Source organism: Mustela putorius, unplaced genomic scaffold (genome assembly GCF_011764305.1).
Source record: "Mustela putorius furo isolate JIRA1106 unplaced genomic scaffold, ASM1176430v1.1 tig00003845_pilon_pilon_pilon, whole genome shotgun sequence".
Lineage (NCBI taxonomy): Eukaryota > Metazoa > Chordata > Mammalia > Carnivora > Mustelidae > Mustela > Mustela putorius.
The window spans coordinates 40,849,884-40,869,770 of NW_025421998.1; the positions used below are offsets into that span (position 1 = coordinate 40,849,884).

General features: G+C 39.4%; 1 protein-coding gene across 2 annotated transcripts in view; it reads left to right on the plus strand.

Moving 5' to 3' along the window:
• The window catches only part of UMAD1 (UBAP1-MVB12-associated (UMA) domain containing 1), a 218,385-nt gene that overhangs the window by 26,568 nt on the left and 171,930 nt on the right, over positions 1-19,887 (plus strand). Inside the window, exons 1-2 of one of the 2 annotated variants that reach the window (XM_013064166.2) lie at positions 3,152-4,018; positions 4,502-4,592. In XM_013064166.2, the coding sequence (XP_012919620.1) occupies positions 4,511-4,592 (82 nt within the window). In that variant the 5' untranslated portion in view covers positions 3,152-4,018; positions 4,502-4,510. Of the gene's footprint in view, positions 1-3,151; positions 4,019-4,501; positions 4,593-19,887 lie in introns of those variants that run through there. The other variant, XM_013064164.2, reaches the window with a different exon arrangement.

The window sequence follows — 19,887 nt, forward strand, 5'->3', positions numbered from 1 at the left end:
GTGCATGTGACTGATAGTGATATGACATTAAAGTCCAACACAAGTGTCCCACCTGCCAAGGACTCCTTGTCTTGGTGCTTTGTTGATGAAAAGCTTTCAGTTTGGTTGCAAAAGAACTTGATTTAAAATTCTAGCTCGGCTGTTGAGTAACCACAGAAACTTGGACCAATACTTAATCTCCTTTACTTTGATTCTTTCACTTACACATTGTGAATCCTTGGACATACCTGGAGAGCTGGCTATGAGGTTGTAGGAGATAGAGTGCATAAAGCAATTTGGTATAATGACTGACACTCTAGGAGTCCAACGCATGTTGGGGGATTGCAGGACGGCTCAGTCTAGCCGCTGCAGTTGTGACCTACCCACACAGCTCTCTGACTTTGGGCGTAGTTCACAGAGGGGAGAGCTGACAGTGTTATTGCCAGCCTCACCAGGGTATATTTTTGCGCCACTCTTGTGTGTTTTTCAGTGATAGGAAAAAATCTCCTGGGAGAAAGATAATTGCATTATGTATCCTAGTGTCCAGGACATAGTCTTTTCTTGCATGGAGTGATTTCTGTAAATCTGTGTGAGTGCACTGACTTTCTTGGTGCCTTGTGGAATGACTCATTAGTGTCAGCAGCAGTACTGGCTATACAAGGGAATCCCAAGACCTGTAAAGTTGGAAACTTGTTCTCACGGAGAAACATCTTGAAGAAGGAGTTAGGGTGGAGGCCAGATTGGTGGAGTGATGGGTGCGAGGGTGACTGGTATTTTTGTAACAATTTTAGAGTTCTTTCAGATGAATATATTTTTTTAAAGATTTTATTTATTTATTTGACAGAGAGAAATCACAAGTAAGCAGAGAGGCAGGCAGAAAGAAGAGGAAGCAGGCTCCCTGTGGAGCAGAGAGCCCGATGCCGGGCTTGATCCCAGGACCCTGGGATCATGACCTGAGCCGAAGGCAGAAGCTTTAACCCACTGAGCCACCCAGGTGCCCCTCAGATGAATATTTGTAGTGAGCTATTCTTTGCTGCCATTCTGAGTTCCTTCATTCTATCTTGACTTCTTTTCTCTTACTCCTAATCTATTTCTTCCATGTCTGGAAATTGCTTGACTCATGGAACCCAAGTTGTCCCTCCTTTTCTAGTGTTTGTAATGTTCTAAAGGAAGAGACTGTAATATTATTCATTGCCAATCAGTCATACTAGCAACAAACTGATGGAGCCTGTGTGTAGTTTAAATTTGATGTTTTAGGTCATGGAAAGCTTAAATCCTTCACTTAATTAAGTTATAAATTCTGTACAAAACACTTGAATTAAAAAAAGAAACCAAGAGTCAGACGTTTAACTGATTGAGCCATCCGGGTGCCTCTTGGGCTGGCTTTTATAACAACAGATTTCAATTTTGGGGGCTTGAGACTGACTTATCAGAGCCCTTTTTATAATTTCCATGTTCGTTCCATTTCTGTTTTGTGACCAGACATGAAAAGGTATTGGAGGGGCACCTGCATGGCTCAGTCGGTTAAATACCTACCTTTAACTCAGGTCGTGATCCCACGATCCTGGAATTGAGCCCCGCATTGGGCTCCCAGCTCAGCAGAGAGCCTGCTTCTCCCTCTGCCTGCCATCCTCCCTGGAGTGCTCTCTCTCTCTCTCTGTCAAATAGATAAATAAACCTTAAAAAAAAAAGTATTGGAAATTTGAATCCTTCTATTAGAAGCCTTTACTTTACATGCTAGAACAGGAACCAGTTTTGAAAGGGCTTCTCTTTCTCTGTGTGTCACAAAGCTCCTTGATGTAGTGCCCTGATGGCACATGACACAGCGAACTGAGCAAGCCACATGGCCGCATCTGCCTCCAAGGAGGAAAGAACACTGCAGTCCTCTGTCCCCCTAAGCCAGAGAGCCAGTGAACAACCCGAATGATCCCGTGGTTCTCCTTTGTGATCATCACACACAGTTCTCATTGTAGGCAAAATAACTCATCCCTCCCCAAGCGCAGTCATCTGAACTGTTCCATTCAGCCACAGCATCACACTCCAAGTCCAGTGTCTCTCCATCAGGCCCAAGGTGTGCCAGGTGTGTCTGGAGGCTTCGTGAATTAAAATGACCCATGCCCCGGCCCCTCCCACGCTGGTGGAACTGGGAAACATACTGCCTGGACCACTCTCACTCAGAAAGGGAATGGTAGTCATGGAATGGTAGCAATTCTGAAATGGAAATGAGCGACTAGGCTTTTTGGTGGGCCCCCACCTTGGGTTGGAGAATGCTTATTAATTATGCCCAGATTCTGCTTCCTGGAAAAGGACCCCAGTCCTTGTTCTCCATGCCCATTGGCTCCAGCCTCTTGGAGTTTCCTCCTTTTCTGGTAACTTCCTTGGCCACTAGAGAATGAGCCCTCACTGGGGTCTGAGCAGTTTTCCCTGGCAACTTTCTGTCTCTAGGGCTGTTCCAAATATCCACTAGTCATAGTCCTCCTTTAACACACACACACATATACATATTTATTTCAGAACAGAGGGAGAGGGAAAGAGAGAGAGAATCTCAAGCACACTCTAGTGAGAGCCCAGTGGAGGGCTCGATCCCATGACCCTGAGATCATGACCTGAGCCAACTGCTTAACCGACCAAGCCACCCAGCTGCTCTGGTCTTGTTTTAAAGCCAGACCTACAGTTTTGGCTAGACGTGTCTCAGATTTGCTACATCCCTCACTGCATTCACCCCGCAGGTGCTTCCTCCCTCCTTCTTTATTTGAGGGTAACTTTTCTCTGCTAGGCTTCAGCTGAAGACCTACCCTCTTCGTCCATTCCTGAACCATTTTATCCCAAGTAAAGGAATTGACTACGTGCCACATGGATCCATGCTGAGGTTTTAATATCAGGTGTAATGGTTGTATACTTGATTTGATGCTTAATCAACTGTAGTTCCTTCAGTGGCCTTCTTCCTCTTTTGTTCTTTTTTTTTTTTTTAAGATTTTTATTTATTTATTTTTAAAGATCACAAGTAGGCAGAGAGGCAGGCAGAGAGAGAGAGGAGGAAGCAGGCTCCCCACTGAGTAGAGAGCCCGATGCGGGGCTCGATCCCAGGACCCCGGGATCATGACCTGAGCCGAAGGCAGAGGCTTTAACCCACTGAGCCACCCAGGTGCCCCTTCATCTTATTTTCAACTGCTTGAGGTTGAGAAGTTGGTTGCCTTTTCCAGTCTTTCAAGTCTTTAAATCTGAGCTCTATTTTTATAAATTCCTGCCTGTAAGCCAACCAGTTCTCTTCTAATACCATTTCATTCTCCCACAGGCTTCTCTTCATCTTACTCAACTATTCTTCGCATCTCACTCTCTGTCTTTTCATCTTTTGCACTTGCTTTTGCATCTAATCTCATTTTTCACCAGGTCCTTATGGGCCGTGTCTCCTTGTCCTCTATGGAGGATGCCAAACTATTTCCAGACCTTTCTTCTGGACCCGTCACTTATCTTATAAGTGTTTTCTTTGAGGATTTCAGAGGCTGTTCCTTTTCCTTTACTGAACAATTTTCTTGATCACATGCCTTGTGTTATTCTTCTCCAGTTGTTATTCCTTTAAAAGTAAAATCGGCCAAGTATGTTTATCAACAAATAAGCTCCATCACTGTCCATTCGGTTTCACGGCTTAGGGCAAGTCAACCTCTGCAAACCTCAGTACAGTTCTCCATTTTCAGAAGGCTTTGCTCATATAAAATCTTTATTTACCCTCCCTACTTGCTCTTCTGGTGTGGGTGGAATATATGAAATTAAAATGCGGAGCACTTGCTGCCACCAAGACTTATGTTGCTTTGCTTATAGGGACTGTGCTCAGAATGTGACGTATCCTCTCAGGTTCCCCCAACTCCCTTTCCAGTTGTCTCTTAGGAGTTGTTGTCCTCCCTGAATGTACGATTTCTGAAAGAGATATGTGGTGCGTGGGTATGTGTTGGGGTACAAAATCTTACCAACACAAAAGATCTGCACTGATGGGAATTTGAAGTTGCAATGGATACATTCAGCCCGCCAGTGTCTGAATCAGGTAACTGACTATGGAGTTTGTTAGAAGTGCCTTCCTTTCTTTTTTTTCAGGTGGCCTCAGTTTCATGATGCTTAAACTGATGGTGGCATGTCAAGAAACCTGGACAAGTTTTTGTTTTGTTTTGTTTTTCCTTTCCTCAGTCCGGTGTCTGTGTTATAGTTAGCGAGATCTTTCCAGATTCTGATGTTATCTGTTGATTTTAGTTTTATGTGTATAATTTCTTGTGTTATTTCCTGCCTGTTCAGAAATTTGATAGAGGTTGCATGGTTCAAAAGGCACATGTGGTTGTAAACTGGAAGTCTTTGCCCCTTAATTTCTGGGTTTGTCTTCTGACACCTGGAGGGGGCTTATGTTCTTAAGTCTGGTAATAGAATTCCTAAAAGTAATTATAGTGTTATCTCTGTGTTTGGCTTTTTACTAAAAATGGTAAGGCTTTTTTATATCTTCCTCTGAACTTGACATTATATAGTGTTTCTGTTTCAGATAGCCGCAATGTTTCCCTTCTTCAGAAAATCTCCAGAATCTAAAAAGCCTTCCACACCAGAGACAGAAGCAGATGGATTTGTCCTTTTAGGTGAGTCTTTTTAAGAAATAATCATAATTAGCTGAAGAATTTTTTCTTTAAAAGATTACTTGGAAATTATGTGATTGATTTTTTAAATTAGTTCCTTCTAATTCTAGAATTCATTTATGTATATGAAATCTATAAAAATAAAGGTCATCAATCACTTAGAATATTGTCATCAAGTCATACACTTCTTATATATTACTTTGGCTGTATCCTTCAAATTAAATGTGAAAAATCATCCCTTTTTTTCCTACATGATAAGCTGGTCAACCTTTTTAATTGTGAAAAACCAGAAGTCTTGAAGGATCCTTGGTAGATTCAAGTTCTGTTTTATAAATAGCACCAAACCTTGCTTCTTAAATTAGCATCTGAAATTAAATTAGACATCCAATAAATAATTTACTGGATGAAGTATACTTTTTAAATATGTTAAATTGTGTCTTCTCTGTGTTTGTTAAGACTGGTTTATTTTCTGTTATAAAACTGATACCTGCACTTATTATGATTTTGGTGGCTTAAAAAAAAAAAAAAAAGTTCTTTCAAACAAATACTATGCTCTTTCCAAAGGGAATTCTGAAAAAAAACATTTCCTTCATGTCACTATGTCTTTCCCCCTGAGGAGGAGATTTGCAGTCTTTGTATAGTTCTTCCCAGAAATTCTCTCCCCAGAGGGTGGTGAGCCAAAACCCAATGTTCCCACGTAGCAGGCATCCTCTTCCACTCTGGACTTCCTCCTGCCAAATTCAGCTCCTTCCTCAAGAAGTTGTGCATGAATTCATAGGGCATTTGCTCCCTGGGATGTTTCTCAGGTGTCTCCCTTTCTAGATTCTAGTTTCCTACCTCTTAACAGTCTTTATCTTGGTCCTGTCAGACCAGAGTCCCCTTGCATTGGCAAATGTTCTGTATGTCTTTGAGAAGTGGAAGATGGCTCCTTGGATTTAAGGGTCATCCTGAATTTTCAGTTTAGGCCCTCTCAGAGCCAGGTTTCCTGCTGTGCCTCTTTTCCCATACTTTTAGAAGTGTACGTGGGTGGGTCTCTGCCTCTTCAGCCCTTCTCTTTAGGATCTGGTCTCTCACAGAAATGACACAATGGTTTTGCCCATCTGGCCCTCTTCCATTGCTAGGCCTTAATCTCTGGGAGACCAGATTATAGTTTTTCTTGTGGCTAAATATTACCTTAGACTATCCCATCTTTTCCACAGTCGAGTTCTGGCAGGCCAGAATACACAGTGCTGGCAGATGCCCTTTCCCTTCTGGCACTTTCTCTGAATTGCCTTATATTGTCCTGGGACGGGGCAATAGCCCTGGTGGTCAGATTTCTTTTCTCTCTGCCCAGATCTCCTCCACCTCAGGCAAAATAGTGAGGCATTGTTTGACCAGGGTCAGTGGTTTTTCTGGGGAACTTTCTGATAGGTATAAACTGGGGTGCCATGCACACGCCTATTTATCTGGCCCTTCTTACCACATCAGGAGTTTATGCCATGGCTTCCTGGTCAGAACTGGCTCCGTCAGTCCCAACTTCCGTTCCTTGAAATCTGCCAGCATTGCTTCCCTTTTACCTCCTGAATTAGCTTCACTACTGAACCTCAAGGATGCCTCTGGTCTCTTCTTTAGGCCTTTCACAAGAAATTTATCTCTCAAAATTTGCTTCAACAAAGCCTGATGTTCCCAGCTCAATTCTTTATTTTTCTGTAGTCTGAACACATATGTGGAGAACTTTGCTACTTTCTGTTGTTTCATGATTTGAAATCAACATTATTATTTTTGTAATCAAATAGCCATCTAAAGGCTGTGAGAGATGCGCACAGACATCTTTGAGAGCATGGGCAGTTTCTAATGCTGGGCCTCGGCAACTCTTTATACATCTTCTTCACCTCTCTGGCTCTCTGGCCCACGCTTAGCAGCACTTTAGGGCTAATTTTTAACCACAGGCCAAAACACTCCAGCTGCTGCTCTTTCTGAAGTCTCCAGTGTCTGGTGGCTTGAAACATGTAGATGCTTCACTTTCGCTAGCTAGACCAATAGGGGCACAGTTTCCAGGCGATTCTACCTCAGTGGGTGAAGCTTATTTGCTGTGGACCTTTCCTCTTCTAGAAAAGACTCTGGTTTAAGACACTGTCTTTAGCTGAGCCTCAGAAGATACAGAAACTTGCAGATTTGCTAATTCACGAGGAAACTTCCAGCACTACATGACTCTGATCTGCTCTCATGTTCCAGCTGTGCCATCTGATATACCTAAGCTCTAAGGGTACATTTTCCCAAAAGCCAACATGCTGTACTTTAAGGGCATTTTCCCAGGACCATCTCGGAAGGAGTCGGGTAGGTTCTGTCCCTGCACGGTACCTCCCCCGCAGCAACCATGGTGTCACTTCTGTCGTCGTTCTACCTCAGTGATATAATTTGAAATGCAGCTGGTGGTACTCCCTCTTTCAGATGACCCAAGTCACACAAGTCCCATAGATGTCTGCTGAGACTTTCTCGCCCATCTGCTTCCATGAGTGTTGATGCTTGTCTCTGTTTAGCCCTGTTTCCCTCCAGGTACAAAGCTTTACCCCTTCGCCACTTTCCGTGAAAAATCTTTGCATCTACCTACTGTTCTGTGAGCTTAGTTACTCTCCTGAAGTTGTGGTGGTATCAGCCAGCATCAGCATCAGCTCTCTCTTCCTGTGTCTCCTTTCTCTTCTCATTGATCACACCACCTCCCTTCTTTCTCAGGAACACCTCAGAGGCACTGTGGGGAAGCGCAGATAAGAATCCTGACTCGAGCCAGACCTGTTGGCTCAGTACCCTGGCTCTCCAACTTGCCAGAGTCTCTGTTTTAAGGGAGGCAGAACTTCTCACTCCTCCTAAGGTCTCTGCCTGGGCCTAGGAAATACAAACACATAGGACGCAATGACAGGAGGGAAGCATGCAGATTTTTCCATGTACATGGAAGCTCCTCCCACCCCAGGAAAATGAAGACCAAAGAAATGGCAAAACCTATGTGCTTATATACCAGGTTAAACAAAGAGGCCCTTATGGAAGAGTAAAGAATGTGGGGAGACAAAAGGAATATAAGAGTTATTTTAACAGGGTCTGTTTGTACAGAGTTCTCTTGGCCTCAGTTCTCCACCTCTGCTGATAGGAGTACTTCTTTCCTCCTGGCATCTTCTCTAGGGGACTTTATCTCCTGCTTTTAGGAAGGAAAGGGAAGGCCAGAAAGCCCTTCTTGCACCTGCTCTTTTTCAAGAGCCTTCAGCTCAGAACAGTCCTTATGCCAGAGTGGCATATTTTGGAATAGTGTATATGCCACCCCCCACCATTTTGGGCAAGTTATATAACCTCCGGGGGTGGGAGGGCATTTAGAAAATGAGCACAAAAATAATACCAACCCCATAGGGTTATGGAGAGGATTAAGTGGGTTACCATGTGTAAAGTGCTTAGAACAGCCCTGTCAGTGAAATGGTAGTATTATGTCCACGTACAGGTGAGAACTTAACTTCTCTGAGTTCTTCCAGCTAATGTGTAGCCAATCTGGAAGGAGTCCAGGCAATCTGACTTTGGAGCCTAATCCTCTTAACCACTAAGCTACCCATCTTTTTTTTTTTTTTTTTAATGTCATAATATCTTTTTAAATTTTAAGACATCAGTGACATTTTAAGCCCTTCAAAAAAAATTTTACATTGTGTTCCTTACTTTTTCAAAGAGAAAGTGTTGTGTTTCTTTGGTTTCATTTTTAAATAAAAGTGTTGGTTGTTTATAAAGTTGGGCTATGATTTTGGCTACCTTAAACCTTTTGGTATGTAATATGTAATGTATAATAGTCTAAATATTTTTAACTATATCAGACAACAGTAATCTTAATGAGGTTGAGGTTGGAAGATAGTATACATTATTTAGTTAGTAAAAAAATGCACTGACAGTCAGGGACTTAATTGATTTGACTGGTAAAAGTCAGGACAGATTATTAGGCATATAATAAGCTGTCTTTAAAAATGGTTTTTAAAGGGGTTACCACTTTAAAAGTGGTAACCTCTTTTTTTAAAGCTGACTTGTTCTGCTAAGTTGTTCCTTTTTATCATGTGATAACATACTGACAAATGTAATACCCACTTTAGTCTCAGTGCATACTGTGTAAAATATTTGGGAAAATGCCGAATAGGTCAAATGGTAGATATGAAATGCTCTTACTAACATGCTCCATATTGCACACATATATTTTGGTCATCATATATCCACATAACTTTCTTTGCCCTCATGTGCAATAGATACACTGCAGGAAAATAAATGTATATAATGGGTTCTGTTGTGTTTTGGAAGTGATACAACTAAATAAAGACTTAGAAACACAATTATATTTATGATAACAACTTCTTCTTGATATGGATTCTACAGAATTTGTGAGGTTATCATTGTATGTTTCTAAAATGGTCAGTAAATTATGTTGTGAAAGGTATGAATTATCTCTTTTTTCCCCCTCCAGAGTACCTTTTACTCTAGGCAATTCTTCCTGCTTATTTAACACAAAGAGGTTTTGGGTCCCAAAGATTAGATGGCATTGTTGAGTTGCTGAAGTCAACATCCCGCGGCTTGAAACTCAGGGTTCAGGCACAGCCTAGGTACTTTGATGATAATAGGAATAGCTGGGATGTTGGTATACAATTAGCTCACTTTTGGACAGAAGGCTTTTTCCCTGTTAAGGTTTCCAAAGCTTTCAGCCTTTGTGAAATGTCGAGCGTGTTGAATAAGGATGGGGTGGGGGTGGGGGGAAGCCTTGTAGAAAAACATCCTTTCCCTTGTAACCAGTTCCCATTCACATAAGAAGGTAATAGCTATCCCTTCATTCAGTAATGAAGTTGAAGTAATCCTCCAGGGTACGCGTTTTACACAAAAACAAATTGCAGTTTTCATTTGCATCACTGGGTGGCGATTTTTCTTAGTTTTATACTAGTGTTTAAAACCCCAGAGAGCGTGGTAACTATTTGTAATTACCAGGGTTTTCTTGTGTTATGACATGTTTAATTGTACTTTTAAGACATTATCTTTAAGTTGATTACAAATTTACTACTGTAGTGTGCAACCTCGTAGTTATTTTAAATTAAGGAAAAGGGTATCTGTTGCCTAGACGTTGGCATATAATTCCTTCCAAAACTAAGACAAAGGCATGAATTAGCTTATTATGTTATGGCAAGAAGAAGGAAAAATAAAAGCAACAAGAAAACCCCACAGAATGTAAGATGAAAAGGATTAATTTAGATTACTCTTGTTATGTTCGCTGACATGGTTGACCAGATATTGAATAGGGCTTTGGACCTGGCAGAATGAAATAGGGCAAGGACTGCCCTGAAGATGGAAGGGCTTAGGTTATGGTAGAGGCGACGTTCATCACAGCTTTCAGAATTTGCAGGTGCTTCTTAAAGTAGGGCACGGGGACCCATAGTTCCCAATAAGCTAGTTCTTTCGTAAAACTGAATCGAGAATCAGAGTTTAGTAATTCAGTGGCTTGGATTTCATCATCTTTGAAGTATTAATATTGAAATATGTAACTTAGTCTCACCTTCTGTTTTCCAGTTGAAATGATAGATCAGATTTTGAAACGTAATGGCTTATTTTTTAAGATCCTCATCCTCAGAATGATTCAAACCGTCTGTACACACTCCAGTTAAACCATTCCATTTTTATATGGGAATTTTTGGTAATCTCTTTATCTCTGTGCTCCTTTCTTTATTTAAAAGTGGAAATTTGGCTGTGTACAAGACTAATTTACATTCTAAGAGATGAGGGACTGTAAGTCACTTTGAGTCTCTCTAGGACCAAAGGCTTTAATTAAAACAACAAAGATAAAAACTAAGCATACTTTTAGTGTGTGCTTTCTATTTTTACTCCCTTTTCTTAGAACAGAAGTATACCAAATCTTTTTAAAAAATAGAGTGTTGATGGATTAAAAAAGCAACTGACCCTATTCGTATCTCTTTACCCATGTATTGTGATATCCAGAAAAACTCAAATTGCAATTACTTTACTTAGCAATCTTTGTATTTTTACTCTGACCTTTCAGTTCTAAAGCAAGTGTGCCAGGATTTTTCAACTAACTTCATCATGCACTTGTTTATTTTCCCACTATGGATAGAATTAATAGGACTTTCACATTCATTGGCTCCTAATTCTAGTTTACCCGTTCATCTAGCGACACTTTGGAGTTGGAAGTGTTGAGGCACGTCTGTCCCGTGTAGGGCGTACCCCCTGTCTTGTCTCCTGGACTGAGCAGGTTAGAAGGAACATCATGGGGCAAAGGAGAGGTGTGGACCATACTGAGAAGCAGAACTGAGCCTGCTGTTTCATACACTTTTCATACACTTAATTGTGAGCAAGTCAGTCATTCATCCTGGGACTCAGTGATGTCAGTTGGATGATCTTTTTCTTTGCCTCCCTGGTTCTAACCCTCCTGTGCATTAGAGAGCACTTTGAAAAGACGCTGGTGCTGGGACCTCCAGAATCCATATATTCTGGCTAGAGAGACCTGGGATTCGACACAGACAGGAATTTTTTTTTTCTTTCAGTGTTCTCCAGACAGTTCGAGTGTGCATGCAGAGCCCAGCACCATGGCTATTCTTTTTTCTGTGATTTAGTGCTCATACACCAGCAAACACTTTGGAAAGGACCTCATAAAAATATAGACTTACGGTTTCTCTTCTACTGTAGTTAAGCCATAAACAAATAAACAACAAGCAAACAAAACCACAACATTTCTAGGTTAAACACACATCCTTTCAAACACCAGGTAAAAAGCAGAAAGCTTGAAGTTTCTTAATATATTTGGAAACTTAAATCTTTTTTTTTTTTAATCAGTGGAGCAGCTGAGAAACTTTTTATTAAACTAATTACACAAATGTGAATTCCAAGTGGCCTATAACCCTTTTCGTCTTTAGCCAGAGTACATCTGTGTGATGGATTAACACCTGTAAGATCTTCAGAAGAGCTTTTTCTTTGAATTAAAACCTTCGGGCAGCCATATTTTTCCTGTAGCTATTGGGGGGGTGGGCGGTCAGTGACTGGTTTACTCTGCTGCTGTTTCCCGGAGGGCACTTACTTAGGCAATATCAGTAGGGAAGCAATTGAAGCACGCGACACCATATTTCATAAATGAGTTTCCTCTAGTATTTTGTTGGAGGCTTTCATGATCCTATATCTTCCACATTTGAGACTATTTAACTAACATTGTGATGAGTAGTTTTTATATTTGAGCTTAAAATTTTATATTTTCTTTCATTCTATTGAGGAAATAAAAATGAGGATGACAAAGTAAAATGTACACTATAAGCACGGTACTTTGTACTGGCAATTCAGGTAGGGTCAGAAGACCTAAGTGTTGGCTTTCTGGTAATCTGAATAATATGACCGTATCCTTTCATATTTTAGTGGTTGTCTTACTCAGCATCTATTTTTTTCCTTTGAATGCAACCAAAGCATGTTATGAAAGGAACGATTCTTACAAGGGTAGCACATTAATCTTCATAAATGTGAATTTCTAAAAAACGTATCTTCTTCCTTTAGTCTGTCATCATAGAATTAGAGTGTCACCTCAGTATAGCATTATCTAATAAAGTCATCCACAAGAAAAACATCTAAAATTTGTGTGATGGAGTTTTTTCTTATTCGAGTGATCACTAGTTGAACTTTCCAGTGCACCCCCTCTGTCACAGGTGCTCTGCTCTTTGTTGAAAAGGCTGCAGATTCCTGGGCCTGACCCCTGCTTAGTGAAACAGAATCTTTGGAGCTCTAGCCTGAGAATAAGCATTTTTTTAAAAAGCAACACATCGGACTTTTCTATGACAAAAGAGACAAGAATATACAATGGGGGAAAGAAAGTCTCTTCAACAAATGGTGCTGGGGAAACTGGATGGCTACATACAAAAGAACAAAAGAGGACCACTTTTGGACACCCTACAAAAAAATAAACTCACAGTGGATTAAAGACCTGGGGCGCCTGGGTGGCTCAGTGGGTTAAAGCCTCTGCTTTCTGCTCAGGTCGTGATCTCAGGGTCCTGGGATCCAGCCCTGCATTGGGCTCTCTGCTCAGCGGGGAGCCTGCTTCCCACCCCCCACCCCCCACTTCCCACTCTGCCTAGTTGTGATCTCTGTCTGTCAAATAAATAAATAAAATCTTTTGTTAAAAAAAGTAGATTAAAGACCTAAATAGAGACCTAAAACTATAAAACTCCTAGAAAAGAACATAGGAAGTAATTTCTCTGACATCAGCTGTAGTGACTTCTTTCTAGATGTCTTCCTCAGGCAAGGGAAACAAAAGCAAAAATAAACTGTTAGGACCATGCCGCAATAAAAAGATTTTGGACAGCAAAGGAAACCAAAACAAGGCAACCTACTGAATGGCAGAAGATGTTTCCAAGTGGTATATCTGATAAGGGGTTACTATTCAAAATATGCAAAGAACTTATATAACCCAAAACCAAAAAATCAAATAATCCAATTTAAAAAATGGGCAGAGGTCCTGAATAGACATTTTTTTCAAAGAAAATATACAGATGGCCAACAGACACATGAAATGATGCTCCTACTAATAAGGGAAATGCAAATCAAATCCACAATGAGTTATCACTTTGCATCTGTCAGAATGGCGAAGATCAAAAAGACAAGAACACGTGTTAGCAAGAATGTTGAGGGAAGGGGAGCACTTGTGCACCACTGGCGGGAAGGGAAATGGGGACAGCCACTGTGCGAAACGGTATGGAGATTCCTCAAAAAATTAAAAATAGAACACATGATCCAGTAATTCCACTACTGGGTATTTATCCAAAGAATAGGAAAACACTAATTCAAAGGGATATATGTGCCCCTATGTTCATTGCAGCATTATTTACAATAGCCAAATTATGGAACTATGTCCATTGATAAAGATGTGGGGTACACACACACATATACACTGGAATATTACTCAGTCATAAATATGAAATCTTGCAATTTGCAACACATGGGTAGATCGAGAGGGTATAAAGCCAAGTGAAATAAGTCAGAGAAAGACAAATACCATATGATCTCACTTGTGTGAAATTAAGAAACAAAGCAAACGAACAAAGCAAAAAGAACAAACCAAAAATCAGACTTTTAACTCTATAGAGAACAAACTGATGGTTACAAGAGAGGAGGTGGGTCAGGGGTTGGGTGAGGTAGTTGACAGGGATTAAGAGTACACTTACCTCAGGGCACTTGGGTGGCTCAGTGGGTTAAGCCTCTGCCTTCGGCTCAGGTCATGGTCTCAGGGTCCTGGGATTGAGCCCCGCATTGGGCTCTGCTTAGCAGGGTGCCTGCTTACCCCCTCTGTCTCTACCTGCCTCTCTGCCAACTTGTGCTCTCTCTCTCTGTCAAATAAATAAAAGTCAAAAAAAAAAAAAGGAGTACACTTATCTTGATGAGCACTGAGTAATATATGGAACTGTTAACTTGCTATATTGCACACCTGAAACTAATACAACACTGTGTGTCAACTATACTGAATTCTAAAAAAAGAATTTCTGCTACACCGTGGTTATTAGTTAAATTATAAACATCCTACAATTTTTCATTAAAAAGTCACACTTTTATGATTATACGTACATACATACTATGTATATATATATATACAGAGATATACATTAGTCATGTTTTTAATGAGAATTATATATACTAAAACCTTACATTATGGTATAAATGACTTAAAGGAGCCATCGTTCTGAAATTTTTCAATATTCTAAGTCAAATCACTCAGTTCTAAACTTAGGAATGATTTATTTTTATTTCTGGCATCAATTATTTCCTGATGTACAAGGTGAAAATATGCTTGGCAGCACCGAAGGAAAACGAACCCTTAAAATAGTTTGTTGATGGATTGGTGGAAAGAGTTTAGTAACTGTGATAACCAGCCATTGTCCCTGTTGGTCTCCCTATGTCAGGAGTTCTTAGCCATGATGACTGGGGAGCTGAGTAGAGTGGTCTATAAACCTCCTGAGATTATAGGCAAAATTTTGTATTTGCATTTTTCTGAGGAGAAGGTTCCTTGCATTTCCTCAGATTCTCAAAGGTCTGTGACCCTAAAGAGGTTAAAGAATCCCATTTCTAGATGTTGCTATGTATCCAGATATTAACTAGCCCCTTGGGCTGTGTGATCTTAGGGTATTTTTATTTTAAGGTCAGAGTTAGCACAGTCATTGTCAGAGGTGTGTCACATCTCATTGGCCACTTGAACTAGCTTGGCTTCAGAAAACAGAATGACTTTTAGCAGCTAAAAGGAAATTAAGGAATAATTACTATAATGTGAGATATGTAGACAAGGCAGTATCTCTAAGGAGGTTAAGTGTCTCTAAGTGTCTAGACTTACTAAAATAAAAATTAAGATAAAAATAAAAATTAAATAACATCTCAAAACAATACTATTGAACATCGGGTGTTCGATAGAATGACTTGTACCATTAGGGACAGCTCATTCATGTGTTGGTGTTTCTCTGTCTTGTCAGTGTATACATGCATATTTTTCCAGTGGTACATTTGGGACATGATACTGCAATTGGTTTTGCTGTTAGAAAAACTAAAAGCATGCAGATGATAATAGAGATGTACAGATCCCAAACCGTGACTGGAGAACTCTTTTACTTGTTATATTAAATATGTAATTAGCAATGATAGTTTACTCTTGGTTTGCTTGTATATGGACCTGTCAGTGTTCTTACAGTAGTTCTTCTATCATTCTTCTGTAATGTTATTTAAATTTTTATTTTTATGTTTTACCACTTGGATTGTAACCTCCTTCTAGACCTATCTTGTGTGCTGTGTGTCTTACCTAATAGCACAATCAGTTCCATAAAGCACATCCTCAATCTACATATTGGCGACAGTTTTTAAAATGACTTCTGGATCACTTAGTACTTGGTTAGAAAACTTGGTAATGTCTCCTATTAAGGCGTTTTTCCAGTGGAAATGGATCTTTGTTGAACTTACGTCACCTATCACCTGGACTTAAATTATACTAATTTTAGTTAATTATAGTAACACAAAATGAGCAGGGATGCCTCTTCCAGATTCATTCCCTCTTCTTCCACTCTTCTGAGTAAGTATTCATTTGATCTCCATGACCATGTGTTTCAGGAGAGACTGGCTTTATTCCCAGCCCTGGGAGCTCGGTTCTAGTTTGTCTTAGCCAGTCAGGGTGGCCCAATCTTACCTTGCCGGCACTTAGTTTCGAAATGGGCACCCGTGGCAATTCTGCCTGATTGGATGTGAAGGAAGTTCGGCTGAGTGGCTCAGAGGCAGATAATGGAGAGAAAGCCGCCTCTTGCCCTGGCAGCTGTTTTCTCTGGATGAAATGCCTGATGAGGTTGCGTACAATGCGTCCACCTTTGCTGAGGGGAGGTGACTAAAGACAGAGATAACGTTTTGAAGATGGCAGAGTAAAATGAGAAAGCAATTTGGTCCATGATGACACTGTTGAACTGATACATTTACGAGCCTGGCATCTGTCAACCTCTGGACTCCTTCCAAGGTGAGATAGTAAATTCCCTCATTAAAATTTAAGCCATTTTTAGATAGGCTTCTGTTCCTTGTGGCTGAAAATGTCTGGACTGATGTTTGACAGGTTAGCTTGTAACATCCAACTTCATGGGATATATATATGTATTTCTTCACTTGATATGTGTTATAGAAAAAGTTTATATTTATGTCCTTCCAAAACTTAATTTTTAACAAAACAATGTATGGAAATAGTCTTGAGTTATGTTGCAAATGAAATGATGAGGTTGTCAGAGTCCCATGTAAATATTTTGAAAGATATGGCTCCTAGCATCAGCCAGAAAGCATTCTGGATGTTGCTGGCATCTGGGAGGCTCTGTCTAACACTGCTACAAAGCAACCGATCGGTGAACAGTCATATTAACTGTTTGGTGATTAGGAAACACGTTTAACATACAAACATAATAATTTACTACTTATATGCAGGCATTTTGCTGTATTTTAGTTTGATTTTAAGAAATTGGTTGGTAGTTTGAGATTGATGTGCAACACGTTATAATTTTTCTCGTCCAAACTGAAGGGAAATAGGATGGTCCCTGATACATTTTCTCATAAGTCCAGTTTTCAGAATGGATTACTGATGTGAAGCAGGAGACTCCTTTGAGAATCTGGACCAGCTCTTTTTTAAAGTCAGCAATCCTGTTAATGATAACAGTCTTAAACTTAATATAGTTTTAAAGCAAGTCACCTATACGACTCACATATCTTTAGGTGTTATATATTTAGAAACCTGCCATTTCCAAAATTGCCCAAGGCAATAAATGAAATCGTAATTCTTTTTTTAAACATGGAAATTTGGGAGAAAAATTGAAATGTGTGTTTCTTCTTATCGTCCCAAATTTATAGTTCTAAAGCCACTATTTAAAGTTTAAAACCAATTGCATATTTTGTTTTTACTTGATTGCATGTCAGTCATGCTCAGTGTGTCAAATTTTAAAGAAGAGTTTTTAAGGGCAATGATAAAAATTTTATTAATCTTTTTTATTATAAAATCAAGCTACAATTTTTTTATATTCCGCCTTTAAAGGGTGGGAATGCTACAACATGTAATCACTAGGTGTTGAAGGAGATTTTAGGGATAATTCTAAACAGTCTCATATGTAAATATTTCCGATTGAGAGTAATGTATTTAAAATACTTTATATAAATTCTTTTGTTTGCTAAGGAGAGAAAGGAGGGTAAGTATAATAGAAGCTATTTCATATAGAATATCGCATTACCATATGAACCAATTACAGTAAAAGTATTCCCTTCCCTGTGAGATATAAATGCCTTTCTAGCCTGTGGGCATCATTTTATTGCCAAAGGTGGTTTAAATTTACCACCACAAAAATTCAATTATTTCTACCTGTTACAAAAATATGCTAATGAATCCAAATGTATTTTAATATTCCCAGTTCAGATATGCTTAAATGTTTTCCCTTCCCCAAAAGAATGCATTTTCTTTCAGCTCCTGTAGGTCTCCAACGTTACAGGACCTTGAAGCATGTAGAGCTCAGTGTGGTACAAACCTATATTTCTTGGGTTGAGTTCCGTGCGCACCTTCCTGGAACAGGGCAGAGGTGTTACACTGACAAAATTGAATAATAGTAGTCTTTCTATAGGAAAAAACAAGCTGATGGAATTGCATGTTTTTGTTCTGAAATTTTCCTTAAGGTCTAGAGAGAGCCACCATTAAATTTATAAGCAGGTATTAGGGAGACAACATGAATATGAATATGAATAAAGGAATAACTTGCAAATACACAATCATATTGACTTCTTTGGCTGCTTTGTTCTTTGAACATTTGCAGTCCAAGTCACAGTTTTATATTTTATTTGATAACCTACAAAATAAAATAAATTGCACATTAACAGCAATTTAAACAGAATTACTAAACATAAAATTTTGTCTGAACTTGTACTGTGTATGATAAAATTTAAAATATCAATATCAATATTTCATAATGTTCTGGAAAGAGCATTTTGACTTTCAGACACTAAGTGCCCTTCAGTGTGGGAAGAGATTACATTTTGAAGGAGAAGATGGGAGCTCTGCTGCTTATTTCTTTTCTCATCTTAAACAGTTCAGATTACTTTACTGGGACATAGATTCCTCATCTGGTGAATGAGAAAGGAAATTAGATTTTTATCTCTGAACTTTTTGTTTGTTTTTAATAGCTTAACATTTCAGTAATACCTTTTTTGTGTGCTATGTATTTAAAGAGACTGACAAATCCCTCAATTTATTCTAATCTCTGTTGGAATAAATTGGTGGTACTAAAGTATGTTCTGATACATTGAGCTCTTTTTCAAGAGGCCAAGAAATCAGTGCACCGGCCATGAAACAAATTCAGTATGAAGCTTTTCTTTTTTTCGTTAAAATTTTATCTAGCTTGTAGACTCAATTTATCCCCTGTGAATCTTTTATTAAAGTACTTATGAAAACAGGGGAAAATTTTATAATAATTACCGAAACCTAAGGTTGACAGGCAGCTAAATGGCAGAACCTGGGATGCAGTCAGACTAGGAAAGAACCAGCTGATCTGCACAAGGTAGCTTATGTTGAGACCTACATTTTCAACATCTAGAACTTGGCAGCTGGCCCTGTCTACCCTTGGGGTTCAGTTCTGTGAGGGAAGCAGAGTACTCTGTTCCCTATTCCTATACTGCCAGCATACACGTCACTGTCTTTCTTTGTTCTGGAAAGCAGCTGGTCTGCAGGTAAAGGAGGGATGGAGGGCACATAGGGAGGCAGAATTTCCGCCAGTCAAACAACGTAGGCAGCCATAGAGATAACATTGGTGTTGGTAGCAGTGTTATTGAAAATTGACTTTTTTTCAGTGTCATCATAAGGTGATAGCGATAGGAACAAAAAGACAGCCCAAGAGAGAAGAGTTACATTCACTGGGTGACAGCGTAAGAGAAACATGCAAATGAATTGAGCCCTGTGTGTACCAGCCTGCCTCCGGCTGGTGGGAATTTATATTTACACAATCTTTCTGGAAGAAGAATTGGTATCCTGTATCAGAAGCTCTAAAGAAGTAGATCCTTCACTTTAGAAATTCTACTTTTAGTAATTTATCATGAGAACATAAACAGATGCAGCTTAAAGGATGCTATGTTTAGCATGAACCTTTAAATTTTTATTTATTCCAGTGTAATTAACATAGAGTATATATTAATTTTAGGCATATAATATAGTGATTTAATAACTCTGTACGTTGCTCAGGGCTCATTCTGTTAAGTGTACTCTTCATCCCTATCACCTATGTCACCCACCCCCCCCAACCACTGGTAACTATCAGTTTGTTCTCTAGAGTTAAGAGTCGGTGTCTTGGTTTGCCTCTCTCTTTTCTTCCTTTGTTCATTTCTTTGGTTTCTAAAATTCCACATAATGAGTGAAATCATATGGTATTTGTCTTTCTCTGACTGACGTATTCTGCATAACATAATATCCTCCAGCTCCTTCCATGTCATTGCCAATGGTAAGACTTCATTCTTTTTATGACTGAATAATATTCCATTGTATAGCATGAACCTTTTTCTTATATATATTTTATGTGACTAAACATTTCCGGAAGAATGTTAGTTTACCAATGGACTTTATGAATTGATGTGATTTAATTTTTCTCCTTTTTATTAATTATATTTACCCCGTTTGATTATATTTGCTGTAATGAACATGTAGTACTTACATAAACCCAAAGTCAAAAGGAGCCTCAAAAGATGTCTCTGAATCCCAGTTCTCTCACAGTATATGTGATAGTTCTCCCAAAAGCAGAAA